Source organism: Clupea harengus, chromosome 6 (genome assembly GCF_900700415.2).
Source record: "Clupea harengus chromosome 6, Ch_v2.0.2, whole genome shotgun sequence".
NCBI lineage: Eukaryota > Metazoa > Chordata > Actinopteri > Clupeiformes > Clupeidae > Clupea > Clupea harengus.
In genome coordinates, this window is record NC_045157.1 from 20,731,362 (window position 1) to 20,753,100 (window position 21,739).

Consider the following 21,739-nt stretch of genomic DNA (forward strand, 5'->3'; position numbering starts at 1 on the left):
AGTGCATGGTGTTTGTGAATCCAACAGATGAAAGACACTAGCGACAAGTATATACAATGTCTCGTCAGGCACACTACAGTTTTATTAAACACCACAATGTGCAATGTTTGCTATGCAGATCCATTTATTAAGGTGAAAAGAACAGGATGCCTACAAACAACATAAGTAAAGCAGAACACAAGAAAAGACTAACACACACATTTGTTGATATTTTCTCATCTATATGCACCTGGACACATCCTATGAAATAGCCATATATGACTACTATTTTTTTAATGTTTATTTTTTAAGGCAAATGGATTACCCATTCTGACAAAACATTACTCTCACACTTTCACTCTGTCACTCACAAACAGAATATTTGTCCACAGTACTACACAAAGGCAAACAGAGAGGGGACACAGTCAGATTCTTGTGCGCTATAGATCCTTCATCTGCACCTTTGTACATCAAGCATATTTTGATATCTAATGATCTGCTCTGAGTTCATCTGTAACTGACTGAAGACAAATGTAGTTCTTCTGAAGGGTGATTTGAAAGTCATTAAAATTGTTCCTGATTTGATATTCCAATGGATCATTCAGAAGTAGAACCTTCTCAACAAAATTAATAACCATAATCGCCTCTAGTGATTCTGCTCACCTGAGGTAATTCTAGAACTTATTGATTAAATCTAAACCACATTAGGTGAACTAGAAACACTTAGGTTAAAACTACGAGTTTGTTGTAAAAAGGTTTGTGTGTACCGGTAATAAAGTTTACAATATGAACCTTACTGAGTAATACTTAAACACAGTCAGTCTGAATTGTCTGTGCATTCTGCACAATGCACGATGAAGCATTTCTGGCACAAATAGAATAACAGACTTGGACCATAAAAATATTTTGCTTCATGTGAGTGGAATGTTCTAGCAGGGTTAGCTTTTCATGATGTGAAAATGGCCTATGTCATTTCTGTGTGGCACTACATGCAGAGGCACCAGAAGGTACAGTAAACATGACACAGCATGGCAACAATGCAAAGGAATAAATTAAAGACAATCACTCACTGCCACACTGATTTTTTTTGTCTCGAAATAGAATAAGGCTAGGAGGTTGCCCTTTAACAGAAGCTAATCAAAAATCTAATCACACAAATACCACATGAAATACAGTGTACAGGGTATGCTATGTAAATTAAGGCTCTACAGAATGACAAGGAATGAGGGGAAAGTAGTTCGAAATATTCAACTCCAAGACAACACAAAGGCACTAGCAGTTGTCCTTTTTACTACTGCAGGATGGATTAAGTCAAATGCTAAGTGGCACATAACAGAAGTTAATGTTTAATGCAAGAATGCATAAATGAACGGTGAGTTCCTATATCAGGTTGTGTTTTTAAGAAATAAGTTTCAGAAGTATCACATAAGAGTCAAACACAGTACTGTCATCCTTCCACTGAAATCTTTTAAAAGGTGTTTATTCTACTATTTTTTCTTTTTTCACTTGGCAACTCACTCACTCTCATATCAAAACAACAAGATCCAAACTCCTACTGGTGCAGACCCCCCCTCTCCCCCCCCCCCCCAACACCACGGAAACTGATAACCACCTAACAATATTTTGATTGGCAACTAAAATATATTTCAACACTGCATTGGAGAATGGCACTTTTGTTTGAATTTTTGTGTAGTCAAAACATATGTTTTGAAACATTTTTCATAAGTTTGCTTTCAAACATGTCACATGTTGATGAAACTAGTCGACAACGCAACTACAGTACAAACACACACACTCATACACTGTACAACAGCATGGATTCACGGGTGCGTAGTTCAGGTCCTGGAATAGTCTCTGGTTCCTCCGGCTCTCCTTAGGCCCCAGTGTAGTGCTCAGGGCTTACTGGATAAAGGGCATGCGCTCCTTGTTGTCATTGTCCCCCTCATGTTCTTCCTCCTCTTCGCCTGCCTCACTGGTCTCTGTGCTATCATTAGCCATCTACAGCATGAGAGAGGGGAGAACATAATGACCAAGCTGTCTTTAACAGCAGAGAGCACAGTCTGAGAAAGGATGATGTAAGACATTCCCATTTTAAAGTGTTAAACCAAACATGTCCCTGCCAGTCATTATAGTGACAACTTTCTTGCATCTCAGTTCTCCAAGCAATTGAGAGAGAGAAAGAGAGAGAGAGAGAGAGAGAGAGAGAGAGAGAAAGAGAGGGCATAGTACTACTTATACAGTGTACAATTGTATTAAAATATCAATATTTCCATTAGTCCTCCGTCACTCATAATTAGGATGCATGTCTGAACCTTGTTATTGAGTTATTGAGTACCGGCGACAGGCCAATGCTAATTCTCACTGGTCAAATTCATATGACAGATTATAAAACAATGATTGTGTTCGCAATTATCTCTGCATATGCTTCCCCTTAAGATGGGTTTCAGGCTGAGACGTTTCCATGGAAACATCTTATTTGCTCCAGCATAGGGATAGTGTTCACTGTCACCAGCCTCTCCCCTCTGTAGCCTCCTTCACACAATTGTCAAACTGCTATTCCCTTAAGGAGCAGTTCCACACACAGTTTCGCTGGCCTTAGACAGTGACAGCAGTAGTAACAGTGTAATTTACACTTCCTAATTTTCACATGGAAATCATGGAGAGCTAATCATGGCAAAGTTCATTAACTACTGAAAAGTGTTTGTGGTTTGAAAAGAATAAATAGACTAAGTCACCAAAGGGGTGGGGGACTTTTCCACATCCAGGATTAGTTTCCCTATGTTGCCTCTGTCATGGATTCTCTGCATAGCCTCTTTCACCTGCAAATCAAACACAAGAAATACCATTTGCCTTGAACACAAACATACTATACACCCCCACATACAGACAGACAGACAGACAGACAGACAGACAGACACACACACACACACACACACATACACACACACAGAGAGAGAGAGAGAGAGAGAGAGAGAGAGAGAGAGAGAGAGAGAGAGAGAGAGAGAGAGAGACAGACACACACATATCACAGGCAGTGTATTTTAATAGGCATGTCGTTTTAGAACTGCAGCAACTATTGCCCATTAAGGTATGCAATGCTTCAAAGTGCACAGTGGGTGGCAGTGGAGTTGTGTAGAACATGAGTTAAGAGCTGGACTACCTGGTGTTCTGACAGGCTAATGAGGGAGAACGCTCCTGTATCTGTTTTGAGCAGAACAAACTCCCACATAAGTGATTTAACAGCTAAAATAAACACAAGTTCAACCAGATTTTCAAGAACATCTGTGTGTTAAGCTGTAACTTGCTAGACACACAGCTGAACTGAAAAACTGAAGCCACAGAGATTCATAATGTTACTGTGCTCCTCAAGCACAATGATAAATATACAAAATGGGTTGACAAATCCATTTGTTAAATGCTGAATGGATCTCTTTCGCATAACTAAACTCAACTTTACACGAAAGTACCAGGTCAATGTTTAACTGACTTGATAGGATTACAGTACTGAAGCTACATTTAGAAATCCCACATTAATCTGCCTCATTAATATTTATATGTTGACTGGAACATAGCTAAAACGTTCAATTGTAAGGTACATATGCAAGTTCAAATATTCAAGTTGCAATACTAGAATGATCAGATATATTTTCAAATACCTTGGACTGGGATTATGTAAGCCTCTAGTCTTTTTGCAACATTTATTCATTAAAAGCCTGCGCAAATCAAGACAGGGTTGACAAACAAAACAGGTGGGTGAAGGCAGAAGGCAGTGCTTCTTTTACGCCCAGAGAGAAAGCTAATGGCTACACCAACACAAACACAGTCTGACTAGCTAAATATCATCAGACGTCCACAGACAAACGGCCACTAAGACCACTGTCTGGGTTGGGCCTGAGCTTGATGCCCGGCTTGTGTTGCAAAAGGCAGCTAACTTTTATCCCCCAAAATGCTCAAGGCACCATGCACTTGAGTATGCAGTGAGCAGCCATCAGACACATACTGATTTCCAAAACTGAGATTCTTACACCCACATGCCAACCTATTCATCAATTTTCATCTGACTTATTATGCTATGTCTGTTACATACTAGAAGCAGATGGCCATATCTCTGGAACTACTTTAACTTTAATGTTTCATTTTCATCTCGTAATGCATCTCCTTAGATCATTTATTTTCATCATTGTAATGGAATGACATGACAATCTGATAGCAATGAGAAGAGAGGGCCTCCTCTCCAACTGTGATGATATCAATTTACAAACTTCCAGCTGAGAAACAAGTCTCAATTGATTGTAGGAGTGAGTAGAATTTCTGACCATGTCTTCTTTTATTTGAGTTTTCTGTGGCCACGTTAAACAGGAGGTTGTACATATATTCTCAAGCCTTCCATAGAAAGGAGACCTCTACTTTCTGCTCCACACAACACACTGTATGCTGACTGCCAGCGGCCCTTATCTTGAGTTTTCAGCCGCAGCAGTCCCTGAGAAATGTGACAATTTCAACTTTATATTTAAGTTTCATAGACTTTGTCTAGCTCTGGGGGCCTATACCAGCGCCCACTGTTGTCTTGATCAATCTCCGGGACTCCCTGCCTCTAAGGTTACACTCATCATCAATCATCCAGCATCTATTGCATCTTGAACTGCTGCTGCTGGCAACACCAGGCAAACTCCCCTCAACTCTATTACAGAGGCCGCCCAGCTATCAGGGGGGTTTGATTGTTCAAGAATGGGCCCGCTGTGGCCATCACGCGTAAGCAGCAAGAGCAGTTCTGGGCGAACACAATCAAACGCATCATTGAGAAAGCGCTTCATAAACACTATCTACTTCATCTCAGCCGTCGGCGTGCAAATAGCTTCACGTGATTGCAATTTTTTTTTTCTTGTGTATAACATTTGACAGGCCAATCTAAAGCTTGATGTCTTCTGGGAAACATCTGGGAAATATATCTGTGAACATATGCACACAAATAAGTCATAACAATGATCGCACTATCTCTCTCAAACATACAGTGCTCTGCCTATATGATTCCTGATAACACCAAGGTAAAACAGAGAGGTTCAAAACAAGGTGGTCTCAGAAACATGACCTTCTTGGAATGTAACATAGATTAAAATCATCATTGATATAGTTTTTCAAAATAAATTCTAATGAACAATACAGAACTAATTCACTGAACTAATTCATGAACAATACAGAACCAATATTGGTAAACAATATTGTTCACTGTTCTTTCAATATTATGACAGTGACAACAGAGGTATATACTTGGCTTTTAAATACACTGGAAAGGGTACTTAAAGAGTACTTAAAGTACTTAAAGTACTAGGTGGATATGATGATTAGAGGTGGCAGCATGGCCTTAACATACTGTATCATAGTAACTTAGGGTAAAGGTGTGAAAACTCAGAAGTGACCCACAGGAATGTCCTACGAACGCAGTCCTTTGTCTGGAATTACACCGTTTCCTTGGTGCGTCTAAAAATGATACTTCACAATGTCACTGTGGAAAAGGTACCATGTTCACACAGAGGAGTTTCTCTTTGTGTGGGTGGAATCAAGCCACTGAGCCACAGACATGCCCCTTCAGTCAATACCAGGAGAGCTTCTTTTAGGTGCTAAGAATGCAGATCAGTCAGACTGGACCAAGTGTTGCTTTATTGTCGGGGGTCTGTCACAGAGAACCTGACACAGAGAACACCATACAGGGACGGTTTCCTGATCAAGCTTGCTGGTGGAGTCTGATTGCAGTACATGGTCACTTAGTTAGTAGGGAGACAAGAGTTCTTTTGCTGACATATCCAGTTCTAATCAATCTAATCACTAGAAGACGCGAGAGGCAAATGTGATGTTAGCAACAGTCAATATCCCACTGCCCATGTTGCATAGTCAAGGGGGATGTTATATGTCTTTCTTGATGGAACAAGTGAAAGGTATGCTCCAAACCAGGAAATGCCCTTGTGGAATGGAGAATAAAGTATTTTCAGGGACAACACTGCAATCACATTTCTCCGACAAACACATCAGGACAACGAAGAGCAAGATAGAGTTTCTGCATGATAGATCTGATTTTCCTCCGCAGCTTTTCAAAAGCAGTCATTTGTTTGTGCCCCTCAGCCATGGAGAAGTGGAATTAGATTTAATGCCTTTGTTATTTTACTGAAAGAAAGTCTATTGGGGATGGGGGAGGGGCAAAATCCTAAACATATCTGATGCTTGTCAGAGGAATAAAAAGGGCCCTTTTATTTGACCGTGATCCACTATAACTGAAAGCAGACAATGACAATGTCTGGCACTGGCTCATGTTACATAAAAGAGTCTGGGGCTGTTGAAGTGGATTCTCAAAAGCTAGATGGGTTTCCTACAATATGCAGGCAGGCAGCATTGTGACAGTCAAGGACAACTTTTCACAGCGAACACACACTGCCTCAAAATGGCAGATTCACACCATAATATACAGATAACCATGTCCACGCACTCAGTGCAGAGGTGTGAATCCAAAAATCTAAAGTGTAGCACAATAATGTGAGAGCCCTGCTCCAAAAATCTCTTCTCATTTCACCACGGCTCCCTTCACTTCCTAATCACTTGTTAAAGCAGATTTAGGAGCTGAACCTTTTCAAATGCTGTGGAGGGAACTGAGGGGGAACTCATGCATAAAACCAGAGAATGATCCAGACTGAGACTCTGGGAAGGCACGGCCATCAGTGGACACTCAGGATAGCGGGGCAACGTGGACTCACTGTTTTTCCCTCTATACAAACGCTTAACAGCCTAAAAAAAAAAAAAAAAAAAAGGTGGTTTAACTGATGATCACAATTACCAGAGTAGTGGAATTACAGAAAGAATGACGCAGAGAGAAATCCAGGCCGGATTTACGGAATCGCCCCTCCCCATTTTACAGTTACCCCTCCATTTCTCCACGCACGATTACTGAGGGGCTAGTCACCAGTGATGCGAGGCGTTATCTAATTTACTGTGAACCCAGAATGAATGTGCCCCTTTGTGTCAAGTTCTTCATTCACGTATTTAATAAACATTACACAATCCAGGCACACAGGGAACACAATGCAACACAAAAAAATAGGACAGTGGTTGAGCGCCAGTCAGCCGTTCAGCCGTTGGTAGACGGACTCAAGCTGGCATGAAAATGATGTATGGGAGGAAATAATGTGTCAAGGGCATCAGCAATTTGACTGAGTTGTGCTTTTGTGACTGTGGATGCTTTTCTCAAGATTATAATTAAATAATGTCTGTATTGTAAGGCCTTTGCTACATTGGTATGTATCTGCTTGCACATGAATCAGTGGTATCGAGGCAGGCAAGCCCACCATATGTGTGTATGGAGCAGATTGTGAGGCTGGTGATGGCTAAAGTCTCCCTGCTGGTTCTCATCCCACGCACTGGGCTCCGGGCATTCAACCCATTGCTCTTTGATTATGGTTTCAGGGAATATCCCACCCCCCCTTACAAAGCTTGTTCAAAAAGAGCAAAAGTAATTTAATTCCATAAATTCCAAAGATATACACAGAGACACGTCTTGTTAGCATACCAGTTTGTGCCAAGCATTCAGTTCACCAGGATGTGAAGTTTGATAAATCTCCTGACATTCCTTACCAAAAGCACACCCTGTCTATTCAGTCAAAGACCACACAATTTCACATTACCATCCCTACTGATACTATGAGCCAATGGGAAATCTCACAGATCTCTGGTAACTTTGTAAGGGCAGACCTTAACGAAGCCATGAGTGATGGGTACTGAGTTGAAATCGATTCCAGCAGAAGTCACCACCTTCATCCAACTAAGACACACTTGTAATATCCCTCGCAATAAGGAACAAAATGGAGACAAAAAGTCTGACTGAAAATATTCCCTCAGACTGAAAATATTCCCTCAGTCAAGATATCAAACATGAACATGACAACAGCCTGTAAATAAAATAAGAAAGTTGCTTTTGTTGAGTAACATTTATAGTTTCTAAAGACACGTAGACATGTACTTAATTCCGTTTTCCGAGTCATTTGTCCCACTCAAACAAATGGGGTTTTCAGTAAACTTGGAAACACTTTTGGATTTTGGAATGGATGGACAAACCCCACAATTCTATAGTGGATTTAGACCCCAAGGGAGTTGTCTAGTAACATATAATTTTAGAACTTAAGGTCACAATTCACACATTCATGTAAAAAATAATATACAGAATATGTATTACTAATAACATTAAAATAGATTCATGTTAATTGGCCATAGCAGATAAAGCTTCCTAACATGATGTTCACACAAGGCAAATAACCAATTAAGCCTGAAATAAGTTTGTACGTTGGAACATCATACCTCTCTTCACATACATCACCCCACCCATGTTCATCCAATTTTGCCTTTTAACATCAAATGAAAGAAAAACACTATGATTCACTATTTTGCGTACATGTTTTGCTTAAACCACACTTGAGATAAATATGAAATATGGAATGAACAAAAACACACAACATGGAGTGCTCTGTGCTGTAAACAATACATGTCACAGCATATGAGATATAAAAACTGATATGAAACCCAATCTCCACCGACAACTGTGCCCTTTTGTTATTACGATTTGCAACACTATTCATTTTCCGTTGAATTGTTTTGTTTTTGTTTGAGAGAAGCAGTGGTAGGTAGGAGAATTACATTATCTGATGCAATTTGGTGTAACAGCCCTGTGTTGGCTTGAAGACAACACTACAAACGGAAATGAGATATTGGTGGCACTGGTCACAAAGACAACTGGGTAACACAAACAGAATTAATCTCAGTTGCTGTCGTACAAATAGCACTATAAACTCTTGACAGCAGTTTTATATTTATATATTATATATTAAATATTTTACTCTTGAGCGCAAAATAATATGAACCAACTGAACAAATAATACGAAGGTAACATCACGCCTAATCTGTGCAATCCACATCCAATCATAAAATAATATCTGTGCATCACGTAGATCCTTCACAGACTAGGAAAAAGACAAATGACTCATGCCAGATTGCTTTGTTAATAAGATCCTTGACATCTCCTGGTCTCACCAGGTGTGGCACAATTAAATTAGTAAGCTGGCCATGACCAATGCAACAGCTCCTGACATTAATTCAGCATGTAATGCTCATTTAAAAAAAAGTGCTGAGGCAAGACCCCATGAGTTCAAAACACCACTAAACGAATCAGAATCCTGAAAGAGTGGTGTGAACGAGCTACACTACAGGTGTTTCATTGAGCACCATTCTGAGCAATTTAAACAGCGATATTTGGTGCCGTCAAGGCAATTTGCCATCTCCCCACGAGGGCCTTCACTGATACACTCAAATGAACCCACGGTTGACATCATGCGAGCTGTCTGAGGCTCATCTGGGAGATGGGAGTGTTAAAGCAGCTCTTCAGCCACTCCGGTCAGTGGCCATTTAAATGCCTCCAGGCCTTCTCTCTCTCTCTCTCTCTCTGAGCCTGGTCACTATCTCACCGCACAATTGTGCAGAGAGGTCAACAAACACTGGCATATTTATTAGCGAAGGACCCTAGTTCCCATGGCAACTGTGCAAAGCGTGGCATCACCAAGGAGGAAATGTCAGCAGCGGTGGCAACTGAACAACGGTGATGTACAGTCACCGATCTCTAATTCTGCACCGCAGTTTAATGACGTGAAACTGCACGGCAGGAGTCTGCCTGGCAGGAAAAAAAGAAAAGAAAAAAAAGAAGGCTGTAAAGATGCAAAAAAACAAAACATATTGCTAGAGGCTTGAGGCATACAGATAATCACTTTCTCCTTGTGCACGATTACTATTTACTATATGCGATATATTTAGCTTTTCATGGTTATATATAAGGGCACTAGATATAGTAAGAATGGTACCTCATTGCACAGAACCACAGATTATGTTTGTGATGGACCTGAGCGAAGGGTTACCATCTGTAGGTGGGTCAGAATCAGAGTGAGGAGGCAATGAAATAGGGTTTTAGTCCATCACAAAATTCAAATGATGAAAAAGCAAGAGAAATCCCAATGCAAAAAAGTAAATATAAAATAACCAAACAAAAACTGTCCAATATATCAAAGAAATGGCACTTTCGGGCGGCACTGTCTTTGCCTGACAAGACAAGGAGAACATGACAACAAACGTCAGAGAAGTCGGTTTAGATACCTACAAATATTCTGCAAGACTAAGCTTGTGCACCACCTGAGTCCAATAAAATAACTGTTTGCGAGCATAATTAAACTGGTGTAGTATCCTTTGTCCTGCCGTCATTACATAATGTGCATGTTTGCATGTGCCCATGTGCACCAGTCCATGTGTGTGTGCGTGAGTTTGTCTACCCAGCCATATGTGTATGAGTGTGCAAGAGTTTGTAAATTACAGGGCTGAGTTGTGCATGCAAAGCTTTGTTTATATTTGATGAGACCCTGTCCTGCATTAAAGGCTCCCTCAGCATGAGTATGAACGTAGAATCCAGCCCGGCTTCTTCTTACCTTGGGCCTGAGGTGTGAGGGAGTAAAGAGTTAACATCTATGCATGCAGGAGCAGGGTTTAATGAGGTTAGGTCAGACACTCTAAATCAGGCCTGGCTTGACAAGTCCATCCCCAGCTTGACACTATCGGCGAGGCTGAGATGTGTGTCTGTGCAGGAGTGGGGGAAGATGCTGCACTGGGCTCTGCAAGCAGCCCACATGCTGACAACACCTGTCTCAACAGAAGCCCTCCATCTCTATCTCTCTGTGCCGACATGCCCCTTCCGCGCGGCGCAACAGCGTATAAATCAGGCGTTAAAAAAGTCCCCCTGTGAGTCAGCACAGCCAAAATTAGATCCCACTCTCTTGTCCGATTTTCCTTGAGTACCGCACCCAGGCACGTGACCGAGGGCGACTCGTGGCATTGTGGTGGGTGTCGATTTCATCATTGAGAAGATTCCACTCCTCTCCTTTCAGATGAAATTGCCAGCATTACACAGGACCCTAGAAGATGCCTAGCAGAGTAACAGAACATCATGTATTTATGTGTTGGGTGTGCATTGGTTTGCATAATTGAATCCTGTGCCTTCAAAGCCAATCATCAAAGGAGAAGCTAAGAGAACCTCTTACCACAAAGACCCCTTTTCTGCAGAGTGCATCATGTCTAAAATATAGTGGGAAATAGCTATTACTCTTTCATAAGGCAGCTTGAAAGGTCCACTCTGTGAAATGCATCTGTAAACAAGGAGACATTTTATGCTGCCAGGTCAGTACCATTACTAATACTCACTACATCACTGTCATACAGAGATTAAACTACATTTCCCAACCTGCCCAGAAGGGACTCAGGCCATAAGGGCCATACAGGTAAACAGCCAGATAGCCATCTCTACCTGGGGTAATAGGGGGAAGAGGGATCAGCTTAAACCACTCTTGAGTAATGACATTCTATTGTCTCCCAAGGCAAGAGGTAGCCATAGGCATGGCTAAATCTGATTCACCTCAGGTTGCTTTATCTCACTCAGAGAAAGACAGAGGGTAGACAAAGGATCCAACACCTTTCTTCATTTCCCCACTGAGATTAATTTGTAATATGTTCCTCTGATCCTCTCCATTAGTTCATTCATTCTCAGTATGTCTGAACTATTTGCAACAGCAAAAGAATACGCGTACTCCCTCTTCTTTATCTTGTCACTTCGATGAGTGGAGACAGAGGTTGCCTCAAACAAAATGAAACACAGCAGCTACTGTTGGTTTTTCACAGTGGCAGTCAGAGATTATTTACATACAGGCTTCTGCCAACAGTCTGAAAGCCTTTAAGTGAAAAATCCATGGCAACATGATTGCACTGCTGGATGGCTTTTGGAGCCCATTGGGATAAGCAGACCTGTAAGAACATTTACTTGACATGGCACTGCTAGTAAATTATTCTGTGGATATCCTTTGTATATCCAAATCACTGACATTAAAACGTAATTTGTTAAAGACTTATGACATCCTGAAAAATTGCAGTAGTCCTCCCAAACTCTTTAAATCAAATCAACATAAAAGATATATCTAAATATCTAGATAATGATTTTTAAGCCAAGAATAGCTGCAAAGATGTTTAGCATCAGCTGTATCCCTATTCACTCTTCTCTTTTCTATCAGTCCCTGAAATCCTCCACTGAGGATTGTGAGACGGTCTAATTCTTTCCAGGCAGTGCTCTCAAAGAGTGATGTTCATGTCATTCCCCTGCTGCTTGCTAGTATATTGGTTCTGCCAGTCATCTCTCACCTGCCCGTACCTGATCCTGTGGTGCTTCAGCCTGTAGTTGTGAGTTCTGTCCCTGGCTTTCCCCATCGCTGATCCCAATAACAACAGCTATGTCCTGCGGCATTGAGCCTTCAGCCTATCTGAGAGAGCTGAGGCAGTGGTAATTGCCTGCTCTGAATTACATGGAGTGCTTCTGCTATGCACACTGCATCCTAGCGAGCTTCCACAGACGTTGTGGAGCTATTTGGGTTCAGGCCGGTGAGACCTATGTAGTGTTTGCCGCTGGAATTGAAATGCCATTTGTGGCAGCATTTACTACTGCCAGATGAGGCCCTACAATAAGTCATGGGGCATCTAAGATTGGCTTGATGGGCAGCATCCTATCTCTTGGTTTCATAGATAGTGTATATCAAAAATGTGGCATTATGTATGAGCTTCTGATGGCCCCGATATCCAGGGCTAGATATTGATAGTGATGGCCCAATGCAATTTTGTCCTGATTTAATTATTTCTGATCATTTGGATCATCTGGCATTCATACTCCACCCATATCATCCAGTCACATGGTGGAAACATTAGTATACAAGTTCTCTGGAGGAACTAAATCCACACAGCCTCCTGCAATGCTGTTTGCAAAAGTGGATCATTCACTTGCACAATTTCACTGCTAGATTCACCAACAAGAATACTTTCTGTATCAATTATTCCAACAACATATTACAATAAGGTGTACTCACCATCAGGGGGTTGTTATATTGTTTAACTGCACATCATTGCATTCTCTATATCTTGGAAATCACCCCAAAGTGAATCATTAGAGTAGCACAGCACCGTGGATTAGAGCAGTAAAAAGCACTAAACCAGAGGGCTTAATCATGGAGGACAGCAGCTCTAAAAAGATGCAGGGTCCCCTGTTGCCCTCAGAGGAAGCATGATTGCAAAACTGAACAGAAGAACACGCAAATTGTATTGAGACACTGAAATATGATGCTTGCAAACGCTGATGCCTACACACGCTTCAAGGCAGCAATTTTCCTCTCGAAAAGCATATGGCCACTGAATAATATTACTGGAAATGGAGGAGTGTTTTCACCGCAACGCAGCCAACACCACAACACTGACATCCGTGAGAGCATAATTCATATTTCACTGCTAATACGATGATGTGTGAGTCACAGAATGTCAAATGTCCCAGTATTTATGAGTCCAAACAATGGTGCAAAGAGGAGAGTAAACACAAGATAACTTATCAGACATGAGTCCCTACTGAAGTAAGGAAAGACAATGATGAAGCTCCACACTTCAACCCCCTAGAAACCAAACGGTGTCAAAAACTGAGATATTATAGTCCCCTTTCAACCATCATTATGCAGTGCTAAGAAATACCAGCCACAGTGCAGGATTCATATAATGTAATAGGCCATAATTCATGAAAACACTTGTTTCACATGGGAAACAAACAGTAGCTGTGTGCAACATTTTGAGCAATTCAGTCAACAACAAAGTCATTACTGTCTGGAACAGAAAGCCGCCCTCAGAGGCTTAGTTCATACCATTTGAGATTACCCATTACCATCAAAGTTTTGTGAGTCGGCAAATATGAAACATGGCTGTATAAGGACGCAGCCCATTTGAACAGCATCAGAATGCAGTTGAAGTATAAAATAATATAGATAGTTAGCATATCATTTAAATAAATTGCTTGATTGAAGGGTATTTATTGTGTTCATTAATGGCCCTATTGTTACAGTCACTATGACACTCATTCAGTGAAAACACACTACCATTCACAAAGAATCTGGGCATTACAAGCTACTTGTAGTCCTTGGTTACCAGATAAGATCTGATATTTTCATGCGTTTTAAAATTCACCACACAGCCAACAGTAGAGAAAATGAGGAAACCGGCCTCCAAACAATAACCTCCTTAGTTAAAGCAGCAATAAGGAGTTATGTTCCAAAACTAGCAAGCTAACTACCTAAAAGGAATGCAAAACCCTTGCGAACACCACCAACAGCCCAGCTGACACTCATAGAAGCTTGCCAACACACTAACTAGTGTCTTTTGGCAGTATAGCTGCCAATGTCATGTGTGTGAAAGCTTTTCTTCCATTTTTGCAGGGTGTTCCAGCCCGGTACACATAACTACATAGGGCATATCCTGGATGGCTAGTGGGGAAGACACAGGTGTTTATCTGTCCTTCACATGACCGTATGCTATCAAAATTAATTTGAGGATGGTACCAAAACTACTTGCCTATAAAACCATACCTCAAAAAGTATAAAATTGTTGCATAGTGTTACTTTAAGATCTGATTCGCCGGCACTGAACCTTAAATATCACATTTACATTTCAAACAGAAATATATATATATTTTTTTCACCTCCCAACAGTGAGCTATGGATAAACTGCCATGATGGAGGTGCAGGAGACATAACAGAGGGCTGGAAGGCTGACTGGAGTTAAGTGGGTGGGAGCAGCAATGGTAGATGGGACCAGGTTGGACAGCCCACCCACCATCTGATAGAGAATGCATCTACAGACAGCTGACAGTGATTCATGGCACAAACTCAACAGGACATAATCCAGATGGTCTGCAGATCATTTTCTTTTGATCAGGCTCCCTGTCTTCCTGTCACCTGTTATCACCATAGCGAAGGGTAAATGAACCAGAATGGAAATGTTCTGCTCTTAGCATCGTGTCGTCAGATTACACAAAGACCCCCTGAACCGAAAATGATGCAACACTGGACAAAATTTAGGCAAACTGAACTAAATTTGATTACTTACAGTAGAGTAGATCTTACCTCCTCCAGTGCCCACAGGGAGTCTACGAGAGGTTTTATCTTCTGCTGGTTGTAAAGGGAAAAGAGTTTGTGGACTGCGTTCTTCACCTGGCTGCATCCACCCTGCTTAAAGAGGAGATTTAGGAGCGAGAACCCGGCCATTACTTTGTTCTCCTCATAGAGCTTAATGGGGTTGACCTTCTCCACTTGCCACCACTAGAGAAAACAACACAGCCAACATTAGTCTTATTATACTTCTCACTGCCAAACTTGGTGAATGATTGAACTTTGTTTAATTGTTACATTATAGTCTTGCTGACACCTTGCTGTCAAAATCAGCGAATAAATCTATGTAATTAACTAAAAGTGTTTTCAAGACAGAAATGCTTTTCAAAGAATTAAAGAAACATTTTCATCCCTGTGGTTGGTTCATATAATGGGAGGATAATGTTGCTTAATGTTTTTTCTATTTCTGAAACATACCTTTTTGGCACAGAGAACTGTTAATAAGATTAAAAGTTACTCACAGATTTGGCAAAACTGAAGAAACTTTTTGTCTCTCCAGTTACCATGTTTGATGAGCCTGTGAAAATTATGACAGAATCAAATTAAAATGGAATTCATTATTCAGTACCATGCTACTATATCACAGAGAAATGATCACAAACAGTGTGAAACAAATTAATTCATTTAATTACATTAAACTTTCAAGACTTTGTCACTTGGTAACAAAAACAGACTCAGAGAAAATTAGTATTTTTCAAACAAGCAAACTTAACCAGGATAACAGTTAACAATACATATTATACATATTAATGGTGTTGGATGACTGTCTAAATGGCTTTATTTTGTTTGTTGTGGTTTTGACATCCTCCAACTGATTTCATCCGCACTGCAAAAGATTGTAATTACAAATGATATTGAATGGGATTGGATCGACTTCACTCTATTGCTTGATGATTGGCTGGGCAGGAATGTGGTGGACTGAGCTAGGGTTAGGGAGGGTTGGGAGTTTCCAGACTATGATTACAGTGAAAACTAACATTTATCATTTTACTGCACCAAAACAAAGTGACTGTCTGAAGACGTCTGAATAACTGCTAGAACTTAAATGTATGACCAGTTATGGGATAGAGCGGTCTACTAGATTCTATGTGGATGGAAAATTATTTTGAATCAGACTACGTGGTTTTCAAACAGTAGGACTGCAAGACAAGGACAGTCATCTTAACTCAGTAGAACTTTCTGAAAGTGCACCTTTGAGAGTTCAGTGATGACAGCTGAAACAACCATGAATCTCCCATGGCATAGACACCATACCTACCATAAAGGATATATGTGCCCAGGGGCTTTAGAAGGCCAAGGCCTTTCCCAGTGTTCTCTCCGCATAAGCAGTCCAGGACAATGTCTACCCCCTCTGGAGAGATCCTAGGAAATACATAAAATTCCATTTGCGTCTCCTCTTGTGAGCAGTCTATGCAGCACACAGCACCCAAGGCCAGAATATTTAATAAAAGCACAAGGAAACATCTCTTTTGAAATTGAAATTCAGCCTGCAAAGTGTATCTAACCACACGCTTCCCTCATACCACACATTTTTCCACTTTCGTCATAGCAATACTAATCCCAAAGTATGCACCAGAGTGAAACAATGTATCCACTTTAAAGAGTTACAATGAAATAAGAACTGTTACACAGTCTGTGGCACAATACAGTTACATCATCTTAAGAATCACATTGACCTTGCTGTTGATATACAACCAACAGCCGTAGTTTTATTTTCATAGAATGCCATAGAATTCCAATGAGAGCATTGGAAAAGCTGGACAGGAATGAGAACATGCTCTAATCAAGAGGTTCTAATGCCTTCCCATTGGCTGGGCAACTTGTGTGGCAGCCTGACTTAGTGGTCTTGTGATGCCCACTGCCTGTGTGGACTGAGTGACTTGAAACCAATTTAATTTTACTTTCCTGCTGATCCTGAGAAGAATGTGGGGTAGCAGAGATGAAAGGCTTATTAGTCTCTCCCTCACTCACACTCTCTCTCTTTTGATATTCCTTAACATATAGTACCACTCCAGTGTACAAGTACTGCGATGATGTTTCTCCCTGGTCACTAGACATACCAAAGCTTCAGATATTTTTCTGCAAGTAGCAGAGATCAATAACAGTGTTATGCACCTCCGGCTTGATCCCACACAAGAGGATTGGTCAGAAATGGCCACATCAGTCTCAGCCTTGTCAGAATGACTCTCAAATAGCATCTGTTACTGCTTGTCACATCAACTGTTGCTGGTTGCTACATTTACAGACTATGGGTACTCCTCCCTGAAGAAATGCCCTCCCTGCCTCTCTATGTGTTGCCATGGCGACCATGGTCATACAAACCCGCACTCGATTATGGGTAATGTCTCCATCCGCACAGTCCATACTGACGTGGCTCCTATAATCACATTATCATTACCAATTCAACTTGCATGTGCATGCATTTACCATACAACTCCACTCCCCTTCATCTAGGGAGCAATTCCCGTCTTATATTCTCCTATAGATATTTCCACAATCGGAATCTTATCACTGACTTAAAAGGAAGGATTAAGAATGGATTTTTTTTAGTAGCATGCCACGTGAGTGAGCCATTGGTACTGGCAAAAGAGCCCTTACTTTTTCACTTCTGGCACATAATCGATGTTTCTGTCGAACAGGTGAGTCACCGAGTCTTTGATGGCCTCGTGTTTAAAGGGTGAGGCGGTCCCAAACAGGGTGACGTTCGGAACGGTTGAGCAGAGCTGAGCAACAGCTTGACCCTGAAAAAGACAATCCATCCAGGAGAGATCATGTGACTAACATTTATGTAGATGCTTTTCAGTCTCTCGCTTATGTAGATTCAAAAACAGCAGTAGATATAAGTTTATACAAGTTAAAAGAAATACTTTGTATCTGTCCATTACAAAGTTACAGTTTACATTAAATGATCTCTTTCACAGTAGGCAAGCTGTCTCAAAGGGAACGCAAGTACACCAACAGTAAAATGATTTACAGAGAGAGGTGTAATTGCAAAGATTTTAGCTCCTGTGTCACTAGCATTTAAGATATTGGGCATAAATATGACGTTGATATTGATGTGCCTAAGTGCTGAACAACAGCAAAAAATATCATTAGTCACCATCTTGAGCAATTATACTTTAAACAGCTTATGAGAATGGCACACGTGTGAACATGGACGGGTAACTTACCACACCTCCTCCTGCTGAGTGAACCAAGACTGACATGCCCTCCCGGAGATTGGCAACTTCAAACAACATCATGTAGGCGGCCACAAAGTTCATGGAAAAGGCTGCAGCCTCAGTGAAAGTCATATCATCTGGGATTTTGTAGACAAAATCCAGTGGTGAACAGACCACCTCAGCCCAAGCATTGTAATTCACAAATGCCATGACCCGGTCACCAATCTGTGGAAAATAACAGCACCCATCTGATCAAGGTTAGAGGCTGACATGGCCTCTGAATTATGAACATTCCTCACACCATAACAGCACCTCACTCATTAATCATCATGTATAATCAAAAATAAAGGCAGGAGTGGTAGATATCAAATGTAGGCAATAGGCGAATTATCCAGCTGGGGTAGTTTAAGTTACACGTCTTTGTTAAAAAGAAGTTGCTTGAAAGATTAAAATAATGTGATTAATGTATTTCTATCCAATGCCAGCCAGGGTATTATATTAATCATGTATTTGTTGCCCATGATAAATTAATCAAACCATTTTACCACAAAATCCGAATTCTCAGAATATGCAAGCTCAAGGCACTGACTGACTTTTAAAACAGATTCCATTAATGCTTTTGTAAGAGGCCAAGCTACATTAGACACAGCCTTTAGCTCCTCTTTAAGTACAGTAAATGTGGTTTTTTTAACATCCATCACTGAAAAGACCTCTAAAATCTTTCATTTTGTCATAGATACTATTTGTTTTGGATTAAATATGCATTATAAAGAATTATGCCTCAAAAGAAAACAAAAGGAAACGAAAAGAAAAAAAACGGTAGAAAGTGATGACCTCTAAGTGTTTCTCCTCTAAAGCGTGCTTTTAAAACGGCAGTTCACAAAAAAGCCTGCTGTAATTTCCCACTGAGAGTCAGTGATAGCAGTGAGTCATCAGAGGCTGATTCACCTACCTCAAATCCTGTCGTGTTGTCTCCCATCGCTTCCACTATTCCTGAGCATTCAAAACCAGGTACAAGTGGAGTCTTTGGAGGGTTATCAATATTTCCTTGTCGAACCATGAGGTCCACAAAGTTCAAGCCACTGCGAAGAGAAATGATACCTCAAACTATCATTAACATGCAAACATTTAATGAGCATGCAAGTAGCCCATGTATTTGTCTTTACATTACTAATTGAAGAGGCACATTCATTTGAAAGTTCAACTGGCAACCTAAACAGATGGCTTTTAGGCCCACTTATTTATTTAATTAAATCAGTCTTAGTTGTCTCATTCAAACAGTCCCTTTTACTATGATGGTCACACGTTTGGGGGGAATTAAATATAGCCTATAAGTGTTTTATAAAGATTTTTATGACTGGCAATGAAAATGTATCTGAGAATATACAAATGAAACAGCTCAAATGAAAAGTCCACCAGTTTTTAAATAATTTTCACTGTGGTAGTCACACTTATGAGAAAACCTTTCCATACATTTGGCTATTAATACATGTAATACATTTTCCACCATTCTATCCCTGAAAGGGATAGCCTACTTACCAGCATAATCAACAAAACGTAAAAGGTTTCCGCACATGAAAATATACAGGGACAAAAGCCTTGTGAAATTTAGAATAAAAATGTTTTCAAGAGATTATCGTAAAATAGTGGATGGTGAGCGTGTACACAGTTGTTGGTACTTTGCTGATTTCATTCCACGTTGATGATTTCATATAGCCTATTTCGATTGATTCATTTTAAAGTCGTTTGCCCACGAGCTTATCAAATATTTTTCGTCAAGCAGCGGCCTACATACGAGAAATGATGAGCCATGATTCTCTTACTGACACATGACAAGTGGTATGTGGTGCTGTCAGAGACAACTCATTCAAATAAACTTGATATTAAATTAATTATTATGTGCACTTACGCTTCATGAGAAACGTGGATGTAATTCCAAATATACATAATTATTGATCCCATACTATCCTTGCACGTTTCCTTTCTACAACTGACATGCCAGAAATAAAAGCATTTGGTACTTAATCAATTAAATACATAATAAAATACTAGGTGCAGCTTTGACGCAAACCTAAACCATTTGGATGGCTGAGGTATTAGTGCAAAAGACAATAGCCTAAAAACAATGACTGAGTATAGAAAACCTGGTATGAGAATCAACACCCCACTTATGGACCCATGATCTTTGGTGATACCGAACGCAACATGTTGCTGGATTCCTGCCAGTTGCACAAAGTTCCAACTATTATTTTCCACTAACTCCATTTTTAAGTAAATATAACCTGTTCACTTAGCAGGGATTCAAATATATTTACCATGCTTTAACCCGAATTTTGACCTCTCCTTCCTGTGGGTCTGGCATCGGTTTCTTGGTTACCCGGAGTTTGTTCAGACCCCCAAAGCCAGTAAGCACTACGACGCGCATTTCTTTGGCATCCCCCGCAGACGCGACATTCTCTGATTCTTTAGCGCAATTTTTCTCTATCATATGATCAGTTTCTTCTGTCATCTCCGCTCCCTCCTTTGGCATATCCGTGGGTTTCATGAGCAGGCTGAGATAGCAAACTAACGGGTTCCGTCAACCCCTCCCAGCGATGTGGTTACCGCAGGTTGCGTATCCCTGTACACAGTGCAGCAAATGCTGCTAAATTGCTATGGCTGAACGGATTTGGCCGCTGTGAAAGGAGACTACCGTAAAACTGTGTGTACACGTGTAACTTAAAAATATAACGTTGATTTAAACTTTCGGTAACTTGCTATAATTTATCATTTTGATAATATCACAGCAATCGGATTCTTCAAGACTGATGTTTTGAGATGACACTCCATGGGCATATTTAAAATGTGTGAAACCAACTAAGAACACAGTAGCCTAGTAATTTCTGTCATGTCTTTTTTGTTTCCATTACAAACTGAAGGATAGGGAATTGCTTCCATCCATAGAGAGCTCATTTAAAATGTTTTAAAATCTCAGCTTGAACTTTGGAAAAAATAATAAGTTATAGGCTATATGACTTAAAGTGATCTAAGTTGTTGCTTGCTATAATACTGGTCATTAGCTCTCTCATTCAGTGTTAATAGTCCAAAGGCAGAATAACACCTTTCACTATCTATCCACGGCAAATGAAACATGCAACACCATTAAATGGCTTCTGACTGACCAATTTAGCAAGGGCTCTCAGTTCTAAAAAGGACACATTGCAACATAGGCCTGACAAGGGCCTTCATAGAAAAGAATTACCTTTGTCATTATCATGTCACAACATTTACAAATTTGTAGTTTGTTTCTCCATTTATTTTGGTAAAACCATCTAAGTAGCTTTTATATTTCACCCCTCACTCTATGAATTGAATGGTTCAGTCTTGTGTAGGTGCACTTTCCATTGTCAAGGCAAAGGTGCGCTCTGCTCACAAATGGATGGAAATAGAGTAAACTTTAAGTGGATGTGATACCTCGTCCACATTGAGTACGACAAAGTCAGATATTAAAATCAGTGGTGGCCCCTAGCG

The 21,739-nt window shown here is 40.5% G+C and overlaps 1 protein-coding gene across 1 annotated transcript; it reads right to left on the reverse strand.

Annotated features, from left to right (window-relative positions):
* Window positions 1-106: 106 nt before the first annotated feature.
* Window positions 107-21,643, reverse strand: vat1l (vesicle amine transport 1-like). The gene is made up of 9 exons (XM_012834659.3): window positions 20,545-21,643; window positions 19,182-19,311; window positions 18,239-18,454; window positions 17,667-17,809; window positions 16,327-16,430; window positions 15,530-15,585; window positions 15,024-15,218; window positions 2,715-2,798; window positions 107-1,977 (listed from the first exon to the last, which is right to left on the reverse strand). The coding sequence occupies exons 1-9, from the start codon at window positions 20,772-20,774 to the stop codon at window positions 1,879-1,881; spliced, it is 1,257 nt and encodes a 418-aa protein (XP_012690113.2). The 5' UTR covers window positions 20,775-21,643; the 3' UTR covers window positions 107-1,878.
* Between the last annotated feature and the right edge of the window lie 96 nt (window positions 21,644-21,739).